Source organism: Indicator indicator, chromosome 22 (assembly GCF_027791375.1).
Source record: "Indicator indicator isolate 239-I01 chromosome 22, UM_Iind_1.1, whole genome shotgun sequence".
NCBI classification, from domain to species: Eukaryota; Metazoa; Chordata; class Aves; order Piciformes; family Indicatoridae; genus Indicator; species Indicator indicator.
Genome location: NC_072031.1, coordinates 17,678,441 through 17,693,886, shown reverse-complemented (window position 1 = coordinate 17,693,886; position 15,446 = coordinate 17,678,441). Strand labels below are relative to the sequence as shown.

The following is a 15,446-nucleotide window of genomic DNA, read 5'->3' as shown; positions in this document are numbered from 1 at the left end:
TGCCACCACTGCCAGCACCACTGCCAGCAGGCACAGCTCACCGGGTGGGCTGCTGGGGCTGGCAGTGGCGGTGGCAGTGGCACAGGCAGGTGGATCATTAACGTGGGGCTGGGCGAAGGGTGCTGCTGGGTGACGCCGAGCCCTGCCGTGGGGCCAGAGGGGCTGGGAGCTACCACGTGCCACTATCCTGGCACTGTGCCCTGGCCCTGCCTGTGGAAGGTGGCACAAAGGGGAGTTTTTGAGCACCCCTGGAGCACTGGTGGGGCTGCCCTGACTTCCCCACCCCCACACAGTGCCAGGGCTGGCAGCCAGCAGGGCAGTACTCATGGGTCCACCCGAGGGGTTTTGGGGGCTGGACCCACTGCTGGCAGGGGGTGCCACAGTGGGAAGTGGCTGGGTGTACCCTCCCCACACCCTTATGGGTGGCACCTCTGGCACCTCCATGCCTCTCCTGGCACCTCCGCCACTGATAAGGGGCTCAAAGTCCAGCTGTGCCAGCTGCTGTCACCGGGCAGGGCAGGTGGAGTGATCACAGGGAAGGGACCTGCACCCTGCCTGCCCTGGCCACCCATGGCACCAGCAGCACCACCACTGGCACCAGGCACCCTGACAGCACCAGGGTAGGGATGTCTCACCCCATGGCCCCAGCAACCAGAGCAACCAGGTGGGTGGTGGCAGGTCAGAAGTAAGGGATCCAGCAGAGGAGGATGATGACGGTGCAGGCTGAAGGCTCCAAGCTGACCTTTAATGCAGTGCAAGGTCCAGGGGGCTGTGCTCACAGCAGAGCTTGTGGAGGAGGGACCAGGGGGGACCCAACCCAGGGCAACTCTTGGGGGACTCCTCAGCCCACATTGGTATAGGCTCCTCACCCAGGCAGGGTCCAGGCACAGCCATGGGGCTCCAGCAGCAGCACCGGGGTAGTCGTGGTGGCTCAGAGGGCACTGCCAGGCTCGCCCTTGGCGGGCAGCCCGTTGAGGGGGCTCAGTGCCAGGCGGCTGCTCTCGCTGAGCCGCCGCACACGGTAGCTCTCGTAGTGGACATTGTGGGTGATGTCCTTCAGATCCTGCAGGTGGGACCTGCCAGGGAGGAAGGGCATCAAGTCACTGCCTGCCTGTCCTTGGCACTGCCCCCACTAGGGTACTGGGCCCCCAGCTCGTGCCCTGCTCACCGGATCAGCAGGTCCCTCAGCAGGGGGAACTCGCAGTGTGCAGGGTTCTCCACTGCAAGGCAAAGACCAGCGGGCAGCAGGCGGGCAGCAGGGTGCCCAGGGAGCACATCCAGGGGAGTACCACAGCAATGTGTCTCCATGCCAGCATCCGCTCCCCCCAGCACCCACCCAGGCAGGGATGCACCCGTGGGTGCTCTTGCCCACACCCTCACCAGGTGCCCTGTAGCTGGAGAGGGTTGGGGGTTCCAGGGGCTCCCCTCACCTTCAATGATGCCCCACTTGGTCTTGCGGCCCAGCACCCTCTTGCCATTCACCTGGTGCTCTTGGTCTGCCCCCACCACGGCAAAGGGGATCTTCTCCTGTGGGTGCAGAGGAATGTGCTCACCCAGGGCTGCTGCTGGGCAACCCCTTAGGACCATCTCTCCCCTGCCATGGTCCTCAGCGGGTGACAAGCCCAGTGCCAGCACCCCAGTGCCCACCCGGATCCTGTCGTTCAGCGCCCGGTCCTCCGGGTCCTGGTCAAAGTCCTGCTGTGGGTACAGGCTGATGGCATGGGTCCTCAGGTCCTCCTGGATCTGCGGGAGGTGGGGCTTGAGCTGGACTCTGGGGGCACAGGGGCACCCCGGGAGCCCCTCTGGGACTCGCCCTCACCCGCTGCTTGAACTCTGCTCGCTCCTCCAGGGTGAGGGTATCTGCCTTGGCGATCACTGGCACCACGTTGACGATCTTGCTGAGCCGCCGCATGAACTCCAGGTCCAGTGGGCGCAGCCTGCCAGGGACCACCACCACCCCCCCGTGGTCAGCCCACCAGCCCTCAGCTGGCCCCACCAACCACCGCTGCCAGGCTGACCACACCACCCCACCTGGGGGTGACTCACAGCACCATCACCTCGGGGTGACTCACACTACCAGCATCTCAGGGCGATATCACCCCCCTGGGGTGACCGGTGCCACTATCAATGGTCAGTGCCCCCACCACCATTGCTTCAAGGTGACCTACACCACCACCCCCCCAAGGACAGACCTCCCAGCACCCCAGGATAACCATCCCACCATCAGCATGGAGTGACCTGCACCACTAGCACCCCAGGGTGATCCTACCACCAGCACCTCAGGGTGACCACACCACTGGTGCTGTGGGGTGACCTGCACCACGACCAGCCCAGAGTGACCACACCACCACCATCACCATGGGGTGACCTGCACCACCTCTAGCCCAGAGTGACCACACCACCACCATCACCATGGGGTGACCTGCACCACCTCTAGCCCAGAGTGACCACACCACCACCATCACCATGGAGTGACCTGCACCACGACCAGCCCAGAGTGACCACACCACCACCATCACCATGGGGTGACCTGCACCACCTCTAGCCCAGAGTGACCACACCACCACCATCACCATGGAGTGACCTGCACCACCTCTAGCCCAGAGTGACCACACCACCACCATCACCATGGAGTGACCTGCACCACGACCAGCCCAGAGTGACCACACCACCACCATCACATGGGGTGACCTGCACCACCTCTAGCCCAGAGTGACCACACCACCACCATCACCATGGAGTGACCTGCACCACCACCAATCTAGAGTGACCACACCACCACCATCACCAGAGAGACATCCTGCACCGCTGCCACCCACCATCACCTTGGGTGACCCCATCTCCACGGAGTGACCCTGCCACCATCACCTCAGGATGGTCCCATCCTCATGGAGTGACCTTGCCACCATCACCTCAGGGTGACCCCATCTCCATGGAGTGACCCTATCTCCATGGAGTGACCCTGCCACCATCACCTCAGGATGACCCCATCTCCATACCCCCGCCACCAAGCACAGAGCACCCCTGGGGGATGTGGGTGGGACTCACCAGTGACCCGTGGGGGGCACAAAGTAGACACATCCATGGACCCTGGTGTCGGGGATCTTCCTCTTGCGGGTGATGAGGATCTCCTCACGCAGGTACCTCTCGTACTGCTCGTTGATGTATTTGATGATGGGATCCCAGCTGAGGGCAAGGAGTTGGGGGACATCAGCTGAGCTCGACCCCCACACCCCAGGCTGGGACGCTGCACCTCCTACCAGTTCTCGTTGTTGATCTGGTCCCCGAAGCCCGGTGTGTCCGTCACTGTCAGCTTCATCTTCACACCCTTCTCCTCGATGACTGAGAGGCAGAGATGTGGATCAGTGGGGACCAGCCACCTGCAGCCTCACATCTCCCCCCCAGGCTCCCCCAGCCCCCCGCAGGGCCGGTGGGACGTGACCTTACTGTGGGTGATGGAGTGCAGCTGCACGGTCTTGGGGATCCTCTCGTCCTGGCCGGGCTGCAAGGCCTTGCGGCTCACCTTGGACTTGAAGAGGGTGTTCACCATCGTCGACTTCCCCAGCCCGCTCTGCCCTGTGGGCACACCAGCGGCTCCCCTTGGTGCCCCCAACAGAACAACGACCCAAGGGCACCACCACCACCTCGAGATCCCTTTGGGAGCATCCCAGAGACTGCCCCCCTCCAAGGAACTCATTCTCCCAGGGTGATAACAGCTCAGTACCCATCTGGGAGCATCCCAGAGGCTGGAATAGCTCCAGTTTATCCCCCCCCCAATAAATGTATACCTCTCAGTACCCATCTGGGAGCATCCCAGAGGCTGGAATAGCTCCATCTTATCCCACTGGTTAATTCCCTCAGGGCAATAACACCTGAGTATCCATTTGGGAGCACCTCAGAAGTTGGGATAGCTACATTTTTTCCCCTCAAATTTATTCCCCCAAGGTGATTGCAGCTCAGTATCCATTTGGGAGTATCCCAGAGGTTGGGATTGCTCTGATTTATCCCCTCAGATTCATTCTTCTCAATTAATACCCATCTGGAGCACCCCGGCAGTTGAGATGGGTATCCATTTGGAAGCAGCCCAGAGGTTGGGATACCTTCAATTTGTCCCTTCATATTAATTCCTGCCATATGATAACATCTTAGTATCCATTTGGAAGCATCCCAGAGGCTGAGATAGTTCTAGGTTATCCCCCACCCCCTCAATAACCATACACCCCCTAGGTATCCATCTGGGAGCATCCCAGGGGTTGGGATAGCTCCAATTTGCTCCCTCTAATTAATTCTTCCAAGGTGATTACAGCTCAGTATCCATTTGGAGCATTCCAGAGGTTGGGGTAGCTCCAGTTTTGTCCCCATAGATAATTCCCCCCAAGGGGATTACAGCTCAGTATCCCTTTGGGAGCATCTCAGATGCTTGGATAGCTCCACTTTGTTCCCTCTAATTAATTCCCCCAAGGGGATTACAGCTCAGTATCCCTTTGGGAGCATCTCAGATGCTTGGATAGCTCCACTTTGTTCCCTCTAATTAATTCCCCCAAGGGGATTACAGCTCAGTATCCATCTGGAGCATCCCAGAGGTTAGGATAGCTCCAGTTTGCCCCCTCAGACAAATTCCCCAAAGGGATTACAGCTCAGTATCCATCTGGAGCATCCCAGAGGTTGGGATAGCTCCAGTTTGTCCCCTCAGATTGATTCCCCCAAGGGGATTACAGCTCAGTATCCATCTGGAGCATCCCAGTGGTCGGCGTAGCTCCCATCCATTCCCCAATACATTATTCCCCAGAGTGATGCCCCTGTGGTGCCCAACTGGCAGCATCCCAGAGTGTGAGATGAGCTTCTCCAGCACCAGGAGCTGGGGTTCAGGATGCTGCTCCCCAACTTTTCCTGCTTAAATCCCTCAGTCTCCCCTCAAACCACCATTTCCCCTGGCACGCTGGCGTCAGAGCCAGGATTACCGCCCTGCCTGGCAGCAGAGCCTGTGCCCAGTGCTCACCCACGACCATGATGTTGAACTCGAAGCCCATCTTCATGGTTTTGACTTTCATCTGGTCGAGCACGGCCTCGATGCCCACGTAACCGAAGAGCTGGCATCCCGCTGGGCCGGGCACCGTGCTGAGGGGCAGCTCCTCCTCCTCCTCCTCCTCCTCCTCGGGCATGGCTGGTGGCTCCATGCTGTGCTCTTCGGGCTCCAGGCTGCTCCCTGCATGGAGGGGTGGGGATGGGTGAGCCTGGACCCCCCCCACCAGTGCCCACTCTTCTGCCAGCACCGTTGCCCCAGCAGCAGCCATCCCGGTGGGCACTCAGCCCCAGCACATTCCTGGCAGCTGGTGAGGCTTGGCATGGCAATGGGGCATGCCATCCCCCTGGCACCCCACAGGCAGAGGGGGACAAGAAGGTGCCATAGTAGTGGCCATGCCACAGGGTAGCCTTGCCCCCCCACCACAATGCCACCAGTTGCTCTGCGAGCTGCTAGTGCAGGGCATCACAGCCACTGCCAGCACCCTTCGCCCAGATGCCACCCACACCAAGGCCACCTTCTGCAGCACCCAGGTGTGGAGCAGGACATGCCACCCTGCTTCATAACTGGGCACCAGCCCCTGCCAAGGCAAGGGGCATCCCCCTGTGCCCCGGGTAGGGACAGGAGCCCGCAGCCCCCGGGGACACGCAGGGTTTGTCTGGGGACTGTGCCCGCAGTGTGGCCCAGCCCGGGGGCCAGCAGAGCCCCGTGCCCGCCCCAGCCCTTTGTGCACAGCTCAGGGGGCCCCTGAGCCCTTTCTTCCTCCTCCTCCTCCTCCTGCCCACCACCGCCATTGTTCATCTCCTACCTCAGCGATGCCTGCGCTCAGCACCCGGCTTCGGCGGGGGTGGTGCCCTGAACCCCACCAGCATCCCCGTCCCCATCAGCACCGGTGCCCGGCTGCCTCTCCTCCTGCCAGCTCCTGACTGGCACCAATCGCGGCTCCAGCGAGGCTGCCGCTCCCACGCGTGACCAGCATGGCAATGGCCCTGCCCCCCGTGCAGCCCCCTCCCCGCCACAGCCAGGACCCTGCGACAAGCTTGCCACCTGCCTGCTGGGGTGGGGAAGGTGCCCGCCTGGCTATGCCCACCCAGCACATGGCACTGCTCAGTGTCTGGCCAGGCTGATGTGGACAGAGATCACATCACAGGGCTGCCCTCCCACCCCATAGCAGTCACCACCCCATGGGTGGCTGTGGTGGCACCAAAGAGGAGCAGGAGTGGCTGGCTGGCACTCACCGGTTCCCTGGCACCGGAGGTCACCTGGCACCATGCCCCCCCAAGCAACGCCCGCGGGTGGCATGGGCACGGCAGAGTGAGGTGAGGGGTGCTGGCCCTGCCATCAACCCCACTGCCGCAGTGCCCACGGCGCCTGCGTGCCCCACGCCGCAGCCTCCCCATCTGCCACATATGAGCCAGCCTGTTCCTGGCGTTGGCAAGGAGTGAGCGGCAGCTTGCTGATGGCTGGGGGAGCTGAGCCACCCTGCCATGTGCCACGCAGCCTGGGGACAAGGGACATGTAGGCACAGTCCAGCCCCAGCCAGCCCTGGGGTACTAGGAGATGATGGAGCTGAATGTGCCCACCACCATGGCAACAGCATCCTGGATAGGGGCACCCAGCACCCTGTGCCTGCTGGTGGTGATGATGGGATGCCCAGAGAGGTGGTGGGGTTGGGGACAGCAGAGCCATGTATGCCAGCTCTCTTCACACCCTCTAGGCAGGGTGTTCCTCGGCAGTGAACCAGCTGGGCATTTCCTGGTGACAGCAGTGACACACAGCTGGAAGGACCAGGGGCACACAGGGCGCCCACCCTTGTGGGGACCACCCACTCTGCAGGCAGATGGGACGGTGGGATCCCCTTGATGTCCACCTGGCAATGCCACTGCTCCTGGGGACACTGCCCCCCTGCACTCCTACCTCTGTCTCTGCCAGCCCCAGTGGCTGGCTGCCAGGATGGATCCAAAGCCAAGCAATGCAGCTGCTGCCACCCAGGGTGCCCAACCCCCACGGCAGGGCGTGGTGCTTGCACCCCCTCACCCCCCAGCTTCCTGGGGTGCAGCACCTGCACATGGGCTCAGCCATCACCCATAGCCTTCTACCATGCCAGCCGTGCCATGCTGTGCCAGCGGCACTGCCAAGCAGACACAAACAGTTGGAGGGGTGCTGGGTGGAGCCATGGGGTGTGTGCCAGCCCTGGGTGCTCCACCCACACCCGGGGGGCCAGAACCACCCTGCAGTGTCCCTGCCCTCGCTGCTGAAAAGCCGTTGGCAGGGGCTGGCGGCGGGGCAGCCACGTGGAAGCTCTTGGGCATCCCATGGCACCTCCAGGGCTGATGCCTCCTGCAGCCAGACCTGTTCTGGGGCCGGCAGAGATGCTGCTGTTTGCCAGCCAGGGCCAGCAGTCCATCAGCTCCTCCTGGCTTTAATTACTGCTGCAGGACTAATTGGCCTCTCCCTGGGGATGCCTGCAATCAGGCTGCTGGCAGGGAGGGTGCTGGGAGAGGGTGGCCTGGGACAGAGTGCCCAGCCTGGTTGTCGAGCTGGGCATTGGATAGGGTGACCCTGGATCAGGTGGGCACGATGGAGCTGAGCCCTCTGGCCAAGGGCTGGAGGAGTTGGGGGATGCAGAAGGGGAGGCTTTCACGGTGGCAGTGAAGAGCTCATCACAGCTCCATCCACCTGGCCAAGCCTGACCCACAAATGCCAGCACCCCTCCTGGCACCCAATGGGACAGTGGTGACAATTCCCACCCCTGGCCAGACCTGGTGCTGCCCTGCCCGGCTGGCTGTGGCACAGGCAGGAACCACAGCATGAGGCTGGGGGATGCAGAGTGCTGGTGCTGAGCAGAAGCAGAAGTGAGCCACTGGGTGAAACCCCGGGGCTGCCCGCAAGGCACTGAGAGGTCACCCCCTGCCCTGGTAGCAGCACCCCCTGCCCACCCCCTGCCCTGCCTGCTGCCCCCTTGGCCATCCCTACCTGGGCGAGCGGCTGGAGCCGAGGCTGCTGTCGCCGAGCGCTGGTCACCAGGGCCAAATGGCTCCTGGGGTGCAAGGGCAGGGCGGGTGGCTGCAGCCCACGGCTCCTCCTCTGCTCCTCCTCCTCGCCCGGGGCCCTGCGTGGGCGATCCAGCCGTGGAAGTGAAAGGCAGAGTGGAAGTGAAAGGCGGCGGCCGAGGGCTGCCTTGGTGCTTCCTCCCACGGGGCATGGGATGGCCACCCACGGGAGCCACTGGCTGGGGGCCAGGGTGGCTTCCCGGGAGAGGAAATGGCACATCCCCACCTCTTCCTGGCAGAGATCACTGCAAGCCCCGTGCCATCTGCAGAGCAGCCGGTGCCCACAGGCTGCCTGCTGGCTTGGGCCTCGCTCTGGCCATGTTCAGCTGCCCTGCCAGCAGCCCAGCCTGCCCCTGAGCGCCATGTCCCTGGCACCCTGGTGACACCCTGAGCACCATTCCCCACAGTCCCCATCACCCTGGCACTGTGCCTGTGTCCCCATCACCCAGCTCAGCCCCAGGCATTGTCCCCAGGACCCCAGTTTGGCCCTTAGCACTGTCCCCATTACCCTGGCTCACCCTCAATCACTGTCCCTATGACCCCATCACCCAGCTCAGCCCTGGGCACTGTGCCTGTCCCCCCATCACCCAGCTCACTCCCAGGCACTGTCCCTGAGGCTGAGGGACCTGGGGCTGTTTAGTCTGGAAAAGAGAAGACTTAGAGGGGATTTTATAAATGTTTATCAATATCTGAGGGCTGGGGGTCAGGAGGGAGGGGACAGGCTCTGCTGGCTTGCTCCCTGGGATAGGACAAGGAGCAATGGATGCAAGCTGCAAGCACAGGAGGTTCCACCTCAACACAAGGAGGAACTTCTTTACTGTAAGGGTCACAGAGCACTGGAACAGGCTGCCCAGAGAGGTTGTGGAGTCTCCTTCTCTGGAGACTTTCAAGGCCCATCTGGATGTTTTCCTCTGTGACCTGAGCTGGATTGTATGGTCCTGTTCTGGCAGGGGAATTGGACTCGATGATCTCTTTGGGTCCCTTCCAACCCCTAACATCCTGTGATCCTGTGAACACCCAGCTCAGCCCCAGGCATTGCTCCTCATGTCCCCAGCGCCCCAGTTTGGCCCTGAGCACTGACTTCATGTCCCCATCACCCTGGCTCACCCCAGGCACTGTCCCCCTGTCCCCATCACCCAGCTCAGCCCTGAGCACTGTCCCCACATCCCCAGCACCCCAGGGTCAGCAGGGCAGGCAGGCCAGCTGGGCAGCGGTGAGGGGGCATTGCTGGGGCATGATTCACCCCAGCTGGATGGATGCCTGCCCGGCGTCAGCACTTAGCGCCCGGCGCCGCGGCTCCGGGGCCAGGCAGCCAGAAGCGCCAAGCACCCAAACAGGGAGCACCGGCAGCGGCGGCGGGCTCCTGGCCACTCAGCGCCCTCCAGCCTGCCTGGGCAGGCAGACGCTGAGAATTCCCCACCCGCGCCTGGGGGTGGCCATGGGCTCGGCGGCGCCCGCACCAGCAGAGTGGGAGCCGAGGGCACCGCTGTGCCCCACGCCGCTCACCCGGGCACAAGGCGCACGCCCGAGCGCACCTGGGCACCCTGCCACCTCCCGTGTCCCCCGCGGGCGGGGAGGAGCAGCACTGTCCCCGTGCCAGGGCAAGGAGGGATGGGGAGGGGCGGGAGCAGCAATCCCTGGACGCAGGACAAGATCGCAGCGATAGGCGGCACGCGCGGGGCCCTGGCGCCTGGCACAGCCTCGATGGGGCACATGGGGCCCAACCTGCCTGCCTGTGCCCGCGGAAAGCCATCAGAGCTGGGGCGGCGCGGGAAGCTCGCCAGGCACCCCGGGGGCTGGGCGGGCCTGGAGTGCTGCCAGCACCACGCTCAGCACCGTGCCGCACAGGCCCCTGCCACGCGCCACACTGTGCCCGGCGGTATCCAGCGCCCCCCGTGCCCCCCAATGGGGAGCAGTGAGCTGTGCCCAGAGTCATTGTTACTGTGCACCAACAGTGACCTCGGCATTGGCAGTGCCAGGCTGGCACCCAATGTGCCCAATGGCCCCCAGTGGGGAGCAGTGAGCTTGTGAGGCTCATGCTGTGCCCAGTGTCACTGTCCCCCTGCACCAATGGTCAACTTGGCATTCGCAGTGCCAGGGTAGCTGGAGGTGACAGGGGCCACCGCGGGGTGGGGTTGGCAACTCTGTATCAGCAAGAGGGGCTAGGAGTGAGTCCTACCGTGCTCTGGTGTCACTGCAGCCCAGTCACCATCCACAGCCTCGCTGGGAGATGCTGCCACCATGCAGGGTCCTTGTGGCCCCACCAGCCTGGCACTGGGGGGGTTCATCCCAGCTCCATGGGGCATTGTCAGGGTCCCCAGGGCTGGCAACAGCACCAGTCCCCCGAGGAAGGCAGGCTGGGAGCTCACTTGCACTGTCTGTGGCTGGGACACCAGCTTGAAGGGGGCTGCTTGGGGGACTGCGTGTGGTGGCAGCCCCTCAGCCCTGCCTGGGAAAGGGGCACTGGGGACCAGGACTGCCTCCCCCTGGCCCCGGGGCATTGGTGGGGGCCGGCGAGCCAGGCTGGGGCTGGCACTGAGGCTGACGTCGAGGCTGACCCTCAGCGGTGGTTGGGGCAGCACTTGGGGGGCTGTGTTCCACTCCCGTGGCCCCGCAGTGAACGTGGGCAGCCCTGGGGCTGCCTCGTTGCCATCATATGGGGAGGAGGAGGAGGAGAAAGGCTGGCGTGTTCCAGGGAGGGTCACAGGGCTCTGGGTGTCCCAGGGCAGGGGGTTTGGTGGGTGTGTGCCCATGCCCGGCTCCTCAGCAATGTGCAGGTCCAGCATGGGCACTGAGCTGGGGGTGGCCCTGCAGAGGGCATGCTGCAGCTCCGCTGGGGAGACACTGCCGTGGGGTGGGACCCGTGCCAGGCCTGGGCTGGCAGCTGGGGGGGTGCCTGGCAGCAGGGGGGGCCCGGTGGGCGCTGGGCTCTCCAGGCTGGAGGATGAGCTGCGGAGGCTCTCGCCGTCGCTGCCAGGCCCCATGGTGAAGCCATGGCGAGACTGGAAGGAGGCGACACGGGTGATGGTGGTGCCAGCGGTGCCAGCGGTGCTGTTGGCTTGGCTGATGGAGAGGCTGCGCAGCGTGGGGCTGGGGCTGGTGGCAGTGCCTGAGTGTGGCAGGTGGCCAGGCTGCAGTGCCCGGTGGCCCTCGTTGGTGCCCAGTGGGGACACTGGTGGGGATCCAGGCACCTCACTGCCATCCTCTGCCTCAAACGACTTCTTGAGCGCTGGGGACAGAGACAGACAGATGGTGCCATGAGAGTGGCATCCAATGGCACTGTGGCCAGGCACCTGCTGGGTGCTGCTCCTTCCCCAGCTGACCTCATGGTGAGCCCCGGGCATGGACCCCCAGCCATGCCACACCATGACAGTACTCAAGGTGCCCCCCTCATAGCTGGCTGCCGGAGGGCTGTCTGTGATGCCACCCTGCATGGGAACGCAGCTGGGTGCCAGCGGCTCGGGGCACTGCTGCTTTGTTTCACCCTCGCTCCCCTCGCCGTAGCTGTGCCCGGCGGTGCCGCTGCACAGTGCCCGCTTTATTCCCCTTGTAAGGGATCCGGCCCCGGGTAACCAGATCCCCCCAGCCCACCCCTTTCCCCCTGCTGGAAGGCTTCCTGCCCCTTACATGGCGTTAACCCTGAAGCCTACTGACGGCAAAGCAGCCCGGGTCTTACAGGCCCTGCAGGGGGCTGGTGGCACTGCCCACCCACCCCCACACAAGGACCCCCCCATCACCCTTCCCTGGGCATCCCTGCAAAGCCTCTTGCTGTGCAGTCAGCCCCTCCGTGGGAGCCCTGCTCCTGCCAGCTCTGCCAAAGTGCCACCGTTTGGTGCCCACAGTTGGCTCCCCAGTCCCTGGGGAGAGTGTGGGGGACCCATGCACACCCCCCAGGCAGCCTTCCTTGCCCCACTGCCAAGCAGCAGGTGGCTGCCTCCAGCAGGAAGCTAGAGGGGGCTGCCCACTCTGTGCCCCTTCATCCCCACTGTGCCAGCACATGTGCCAGCTGGCCCTGGCATGGCACCCGCTGGCATGAAGCTGCCTTTGCCCTCCTCTTCCTCAGCCCCATGGCTGCTGCTTGGGCTTGGCCACAGTGCCAGAGGCAGCAGGGGGTGGGGGTCACGCCCTGTGCCCTCCCCAGCTCAGCTCTGTGCCCGGGGCTGGGCAGGGGTCAGGGGTCGGGGGGGTGGGTGAAGCTAATTGCAGCTGTCCCCGGGGCAGGTATTTCTGTGGCTGGGTGGGGGCCATGGGGTCATGGGAGTAGGGGGTGTGGGGCTGCTGTCCCCCCGCCCCCCCCCCCCCCCCCCTCCAGCTCACTGCTGCAGGTCAAAATGCCTCTTTTCACCCCAAACCTGCCCCTGGCCCCAGCCCAGGCTCACCCAAACTCCAGATCTGTCCAGGGGTTGGGGGGGGGGGGGGGGGGAGGGGGCAGGGCAAAAGGGAGTCTGAGAGGGGGGCAGAGGAATTGGGGGGGGGCGGTGATGGGGTGTGGAGGAGTGGTGAGGGGTTTGGGGGCGAGTGTGGGAGAGGATGTGAGGAGGGCAGGAGGTTTAAGGGGGGGTGGCAGGGATTAGGGGGTGTGGCAGTGGTTAGGGGGGACAGCAGGGGTTAGGGGGTGGCAGGGGTTAGGGGGGTGGCAGGGGTTAAGGAGTGGCAGGTGTTAGGGGGGACAGCAGCGGTTAGGGGGTGGCAGGGGCTATGGGGGGCAGCAGGGGTTAGGGAGTGGCAGGGGTTAGGGGGTGGCAGGGGTTAGGGGGGTGGCAGGGGTTAAGGAGTGGCAGGTGTTAGGGGGGACAGCAGCAGTTAGGGGGTGGCAGGGGCTATGGGGGGCAGCAGGGGTTAGGGAGTGGCAGGGGTTAGGGGGTGGCAGGGGTTAGGGGGGGTAGCAGGGGTTAGGGGGTGGCAGCGGTTGGGGGGGACAGCAGGGGTTAGGGGGTTGGCAGGGGGTTTGGAGTGTGGGGGGTCAGTTGTTGGGGGGTGGCAGAGGATGGGGGGCTTGCAGGGAGTAGGGGGGTGACGGGATTTGGAGGGGGGTGTGGGTGGATGGGGAGATGGTGGGCATGTAGTGGGGGGTGATGGAGGTGTTTGCGGAGAGGGCAGGCATGGGGGGGGGGTGTCCATGGGGTGGGGGCAGCCCGGCAGCGGTGGGGTTAAGGTGCCCGGGGTAGATGCACACATTCCTCCCCGGCGAGGGCAGCAGCAGCCCCGGGGTCGGGTTTCGCCGCCCCCCCACACCTCCTCCCCACCTCAGCCCCTCCCGGCCCCTGCCCAGCCCCGGTCCCTCCCGCCCCAGCCTCCAGGAAGCGGCTGCGGCTCATCGCGGTCGGGAGAAACTCAGCCCCGGACCGGCAGGACCCCCCCGCTCCCGCAACCCAGCACCCCCCGGCCAGCCTTGGCGGGAGCGGGGGGGCACGGTCGCAGAATGCAGCACACACACGGGGGCTGCACACGCACCCTCCGACCCCCACTGGAGCACTTCGCAGCCCCCCAGCCCTCCTACCCCCCCACCCCACGGTCACACCCTACCCTGAGGCACCCACACCCCTCCCCACGGGCGCACCTCGTCCTGGGGGGGGGAGGTTGGAGGCGGGGGAGGGCACCCCAAGGTGCAGGGGAAACGACCACCCAATATGCTTAGCCCCGGGAGGGGGCCATCACCCCCCGCCCCCGGTACTCAGCTTCGGGTGAGGGGTAGCGCAGCCTTTCCATGATGCCCATTCGGGGGGGGGTGCATTCCATCTCAGCGCCATGCCCCCTCGGCGGTAATCACCCCCCAAGACGAAATCCTGCCTCCAGGTGGGGGAGTAGCGCAGCACTCCCCGAAACTGGGCCCTTTTGGGAGGCATCCCGCACTTGCCCCCGCCGATCCCCAGGACCCTCAGCCCCCGCAGCATCCTCCCCCCAACTCTCCTGCCCTACCCCGAGCGGGGGTCGCATCCCTCTGGGGGGGGGGGGGGGGGTGTGTGCATAACTCCCCCCCGTTACCCAGACCTCAGAGGGTGGAGCGCAGGCCCCACGATGCTGAGCCCGAGGGGGGGGATGTCAGCCCCCCAATATGCCCAGCTGCAGCAGCAACCCCACCCCGATACCCAGCCCCGAGTGGAGGTCGCAGTCCCCCAGCCCAGTTACCCAACCCACGGGGCTTGGAGCCGAGACCCCACCGATGCTCAGCCCCGGGGGAGGAGAATTCAACCCCCGATCTTCAGCCCCGAGCGGGGTTCGCAGCCCCCGGGGCCGGGGAGCTCAGCCCTGCTCGGGGGTGGGAGGCGGGGGAGTTCCCTCCGCCGCTGCCGCACCTTCAAAGTCGGAGAGGATCCCATCCAAGTGCTCCTTGACCGAGAGCCGAGCCATGCCGGGCGGGGAGGGCTGCCGGCGGCTGTCGCCCACCCGCGGCTCCCGCATGGAGCGGGGGTGTTGGCGGGAGCGGAGCGGAGCCGCCGAGCCCCGGGACGGGACGGCGCCGGTTGCCCTCGGCGGGTAGGGGAAGGAGGAGGGGAGCGGGGCGGGGGGAGGGAAGGAGGGCAGGGGGGAGGTGCTGCCCCCACTCCCGCCCCGCTCCGGATCCCCCCCACCCCCCGGTCCGGCCCCCCGCCGCCAGCCCCCTCCCACGGGCCCCGCTGCTCTGTGTCCGCCCCCACCCCCGTGTCCCCCGGGCGCTGGGATGCTGCAGCCTGGCCGGGACCGCACCAAAAGGCACTGGGGGAGGATGGACACCGCCCCCCGCCCCCCCTGGAGCCCTGCGGAGGCTGGGAGCGATGGTCCCAGCTGAGGCCCCCATGGCCCCTGCACAGGGCCAGGTGAGGTTCCCCTGCCCGACCTCCACCATGGGGCTCCCCCTTGCAGGGCTGCACCCAGCAGCTGCCTTGGTCCTCCTCGCTGCGGGGGCTGCCTGGGAAGCGTGGCTGGTGGGGGCAAGGCTGGGGGTCCTAGGCAGGCTGGGGAAGGGGATCCAGGCAGGCTGAGAGTGCTGGCCGGGGTGCAGTGCCTTGTCAGGATGGGGTGTCCTGGCCAGGCTGGGAGGTCCTGGACAGCCTGAGGGGCCCTGGCGAGGCTGAGGGGTCCCAGGCGAGGCTGAGGGGTCGCAGGACGAACAGGGGATCCTGGCCAGGCTGGGGTTTGAAGGATGGTAGGGAAGCTGTTCCAGGCGGGCTGGGGGGCCCCTGGTGAGGATGGGAATCCCAGGAAGGATAGGGAGTCCTGTCCAGGTTGGGGGTCCCAGTCAGATGGGGGGGTCCTGTCCAGGCTGGGGGTCCCAGTCAGATGGGGGGGTCCCTGGCCAGGCTGTACATCACCAGCTCTGCTTCCCCTGGGATTTCCACCCTGGAGCAAGAGGAGTGCAGGCAGGGCTGACTCTCACTGCTCCTGGGGGG

At 65.2% G+C, this 15,446-nt stretch overlaps 1 protein-coding gene across 1 annotated transcript; it reads right to left on the bottom strand.

Annotated features, from left to right (window-relative positions):
• Positions 1-931: 931 nt before the first annotated feature.
• On the bottom strand, positions 932-14,427 carry LOC128974328 (septin-9-like). The gene is made up of 11 exons (XM_054390898.1): positions 14,373-14,427; positions 10,256-11,305; positions 5,000-5,206; positions 3,448-3,576; positions 3,261-3,342; positions 3,049-3,186; positions 1,820-1,937; positions 1,648-1,743; positions 1,431-1,527; positions 1,169-1,220; positions 932-1,076 (listed from the first exon to the last, which is right to left on the bottom strand). Exons 1-11 carry the CDS (start codon positions 14,425-14,427, stop codon positions 932-934), a joined length of 2,169 nt encoding a protein of 722 aa, XP_054246873.1.
• Between the last annotated feature and the right edge of the window lie 1,019 nt (positions 14,428-15,446).

Coding starts and splice junctions, on each gene's coding strand:
- LOC128974328 (XM_054390898.1), bottom strand. CDS start 14,427: ATGGCTCGGCTCTCGGTCAAGGAGCACTTGGATGGGATCCTCTCCGAC. Junction 3,577..4,999: donor GTTCAACATCATGGTCGTGG/GTGAGCACTGGG, acceptor GTGTGCCCACAG/GGCAGAGCGGGCTGGGGAAG. Junction 1,528..1,647: donor CGCTGAACGACAGGATCCGG/GTGGGCACTGGG, acceptor CTGCACCCACAG/GAGAAGATCCCCTTTGCCGT.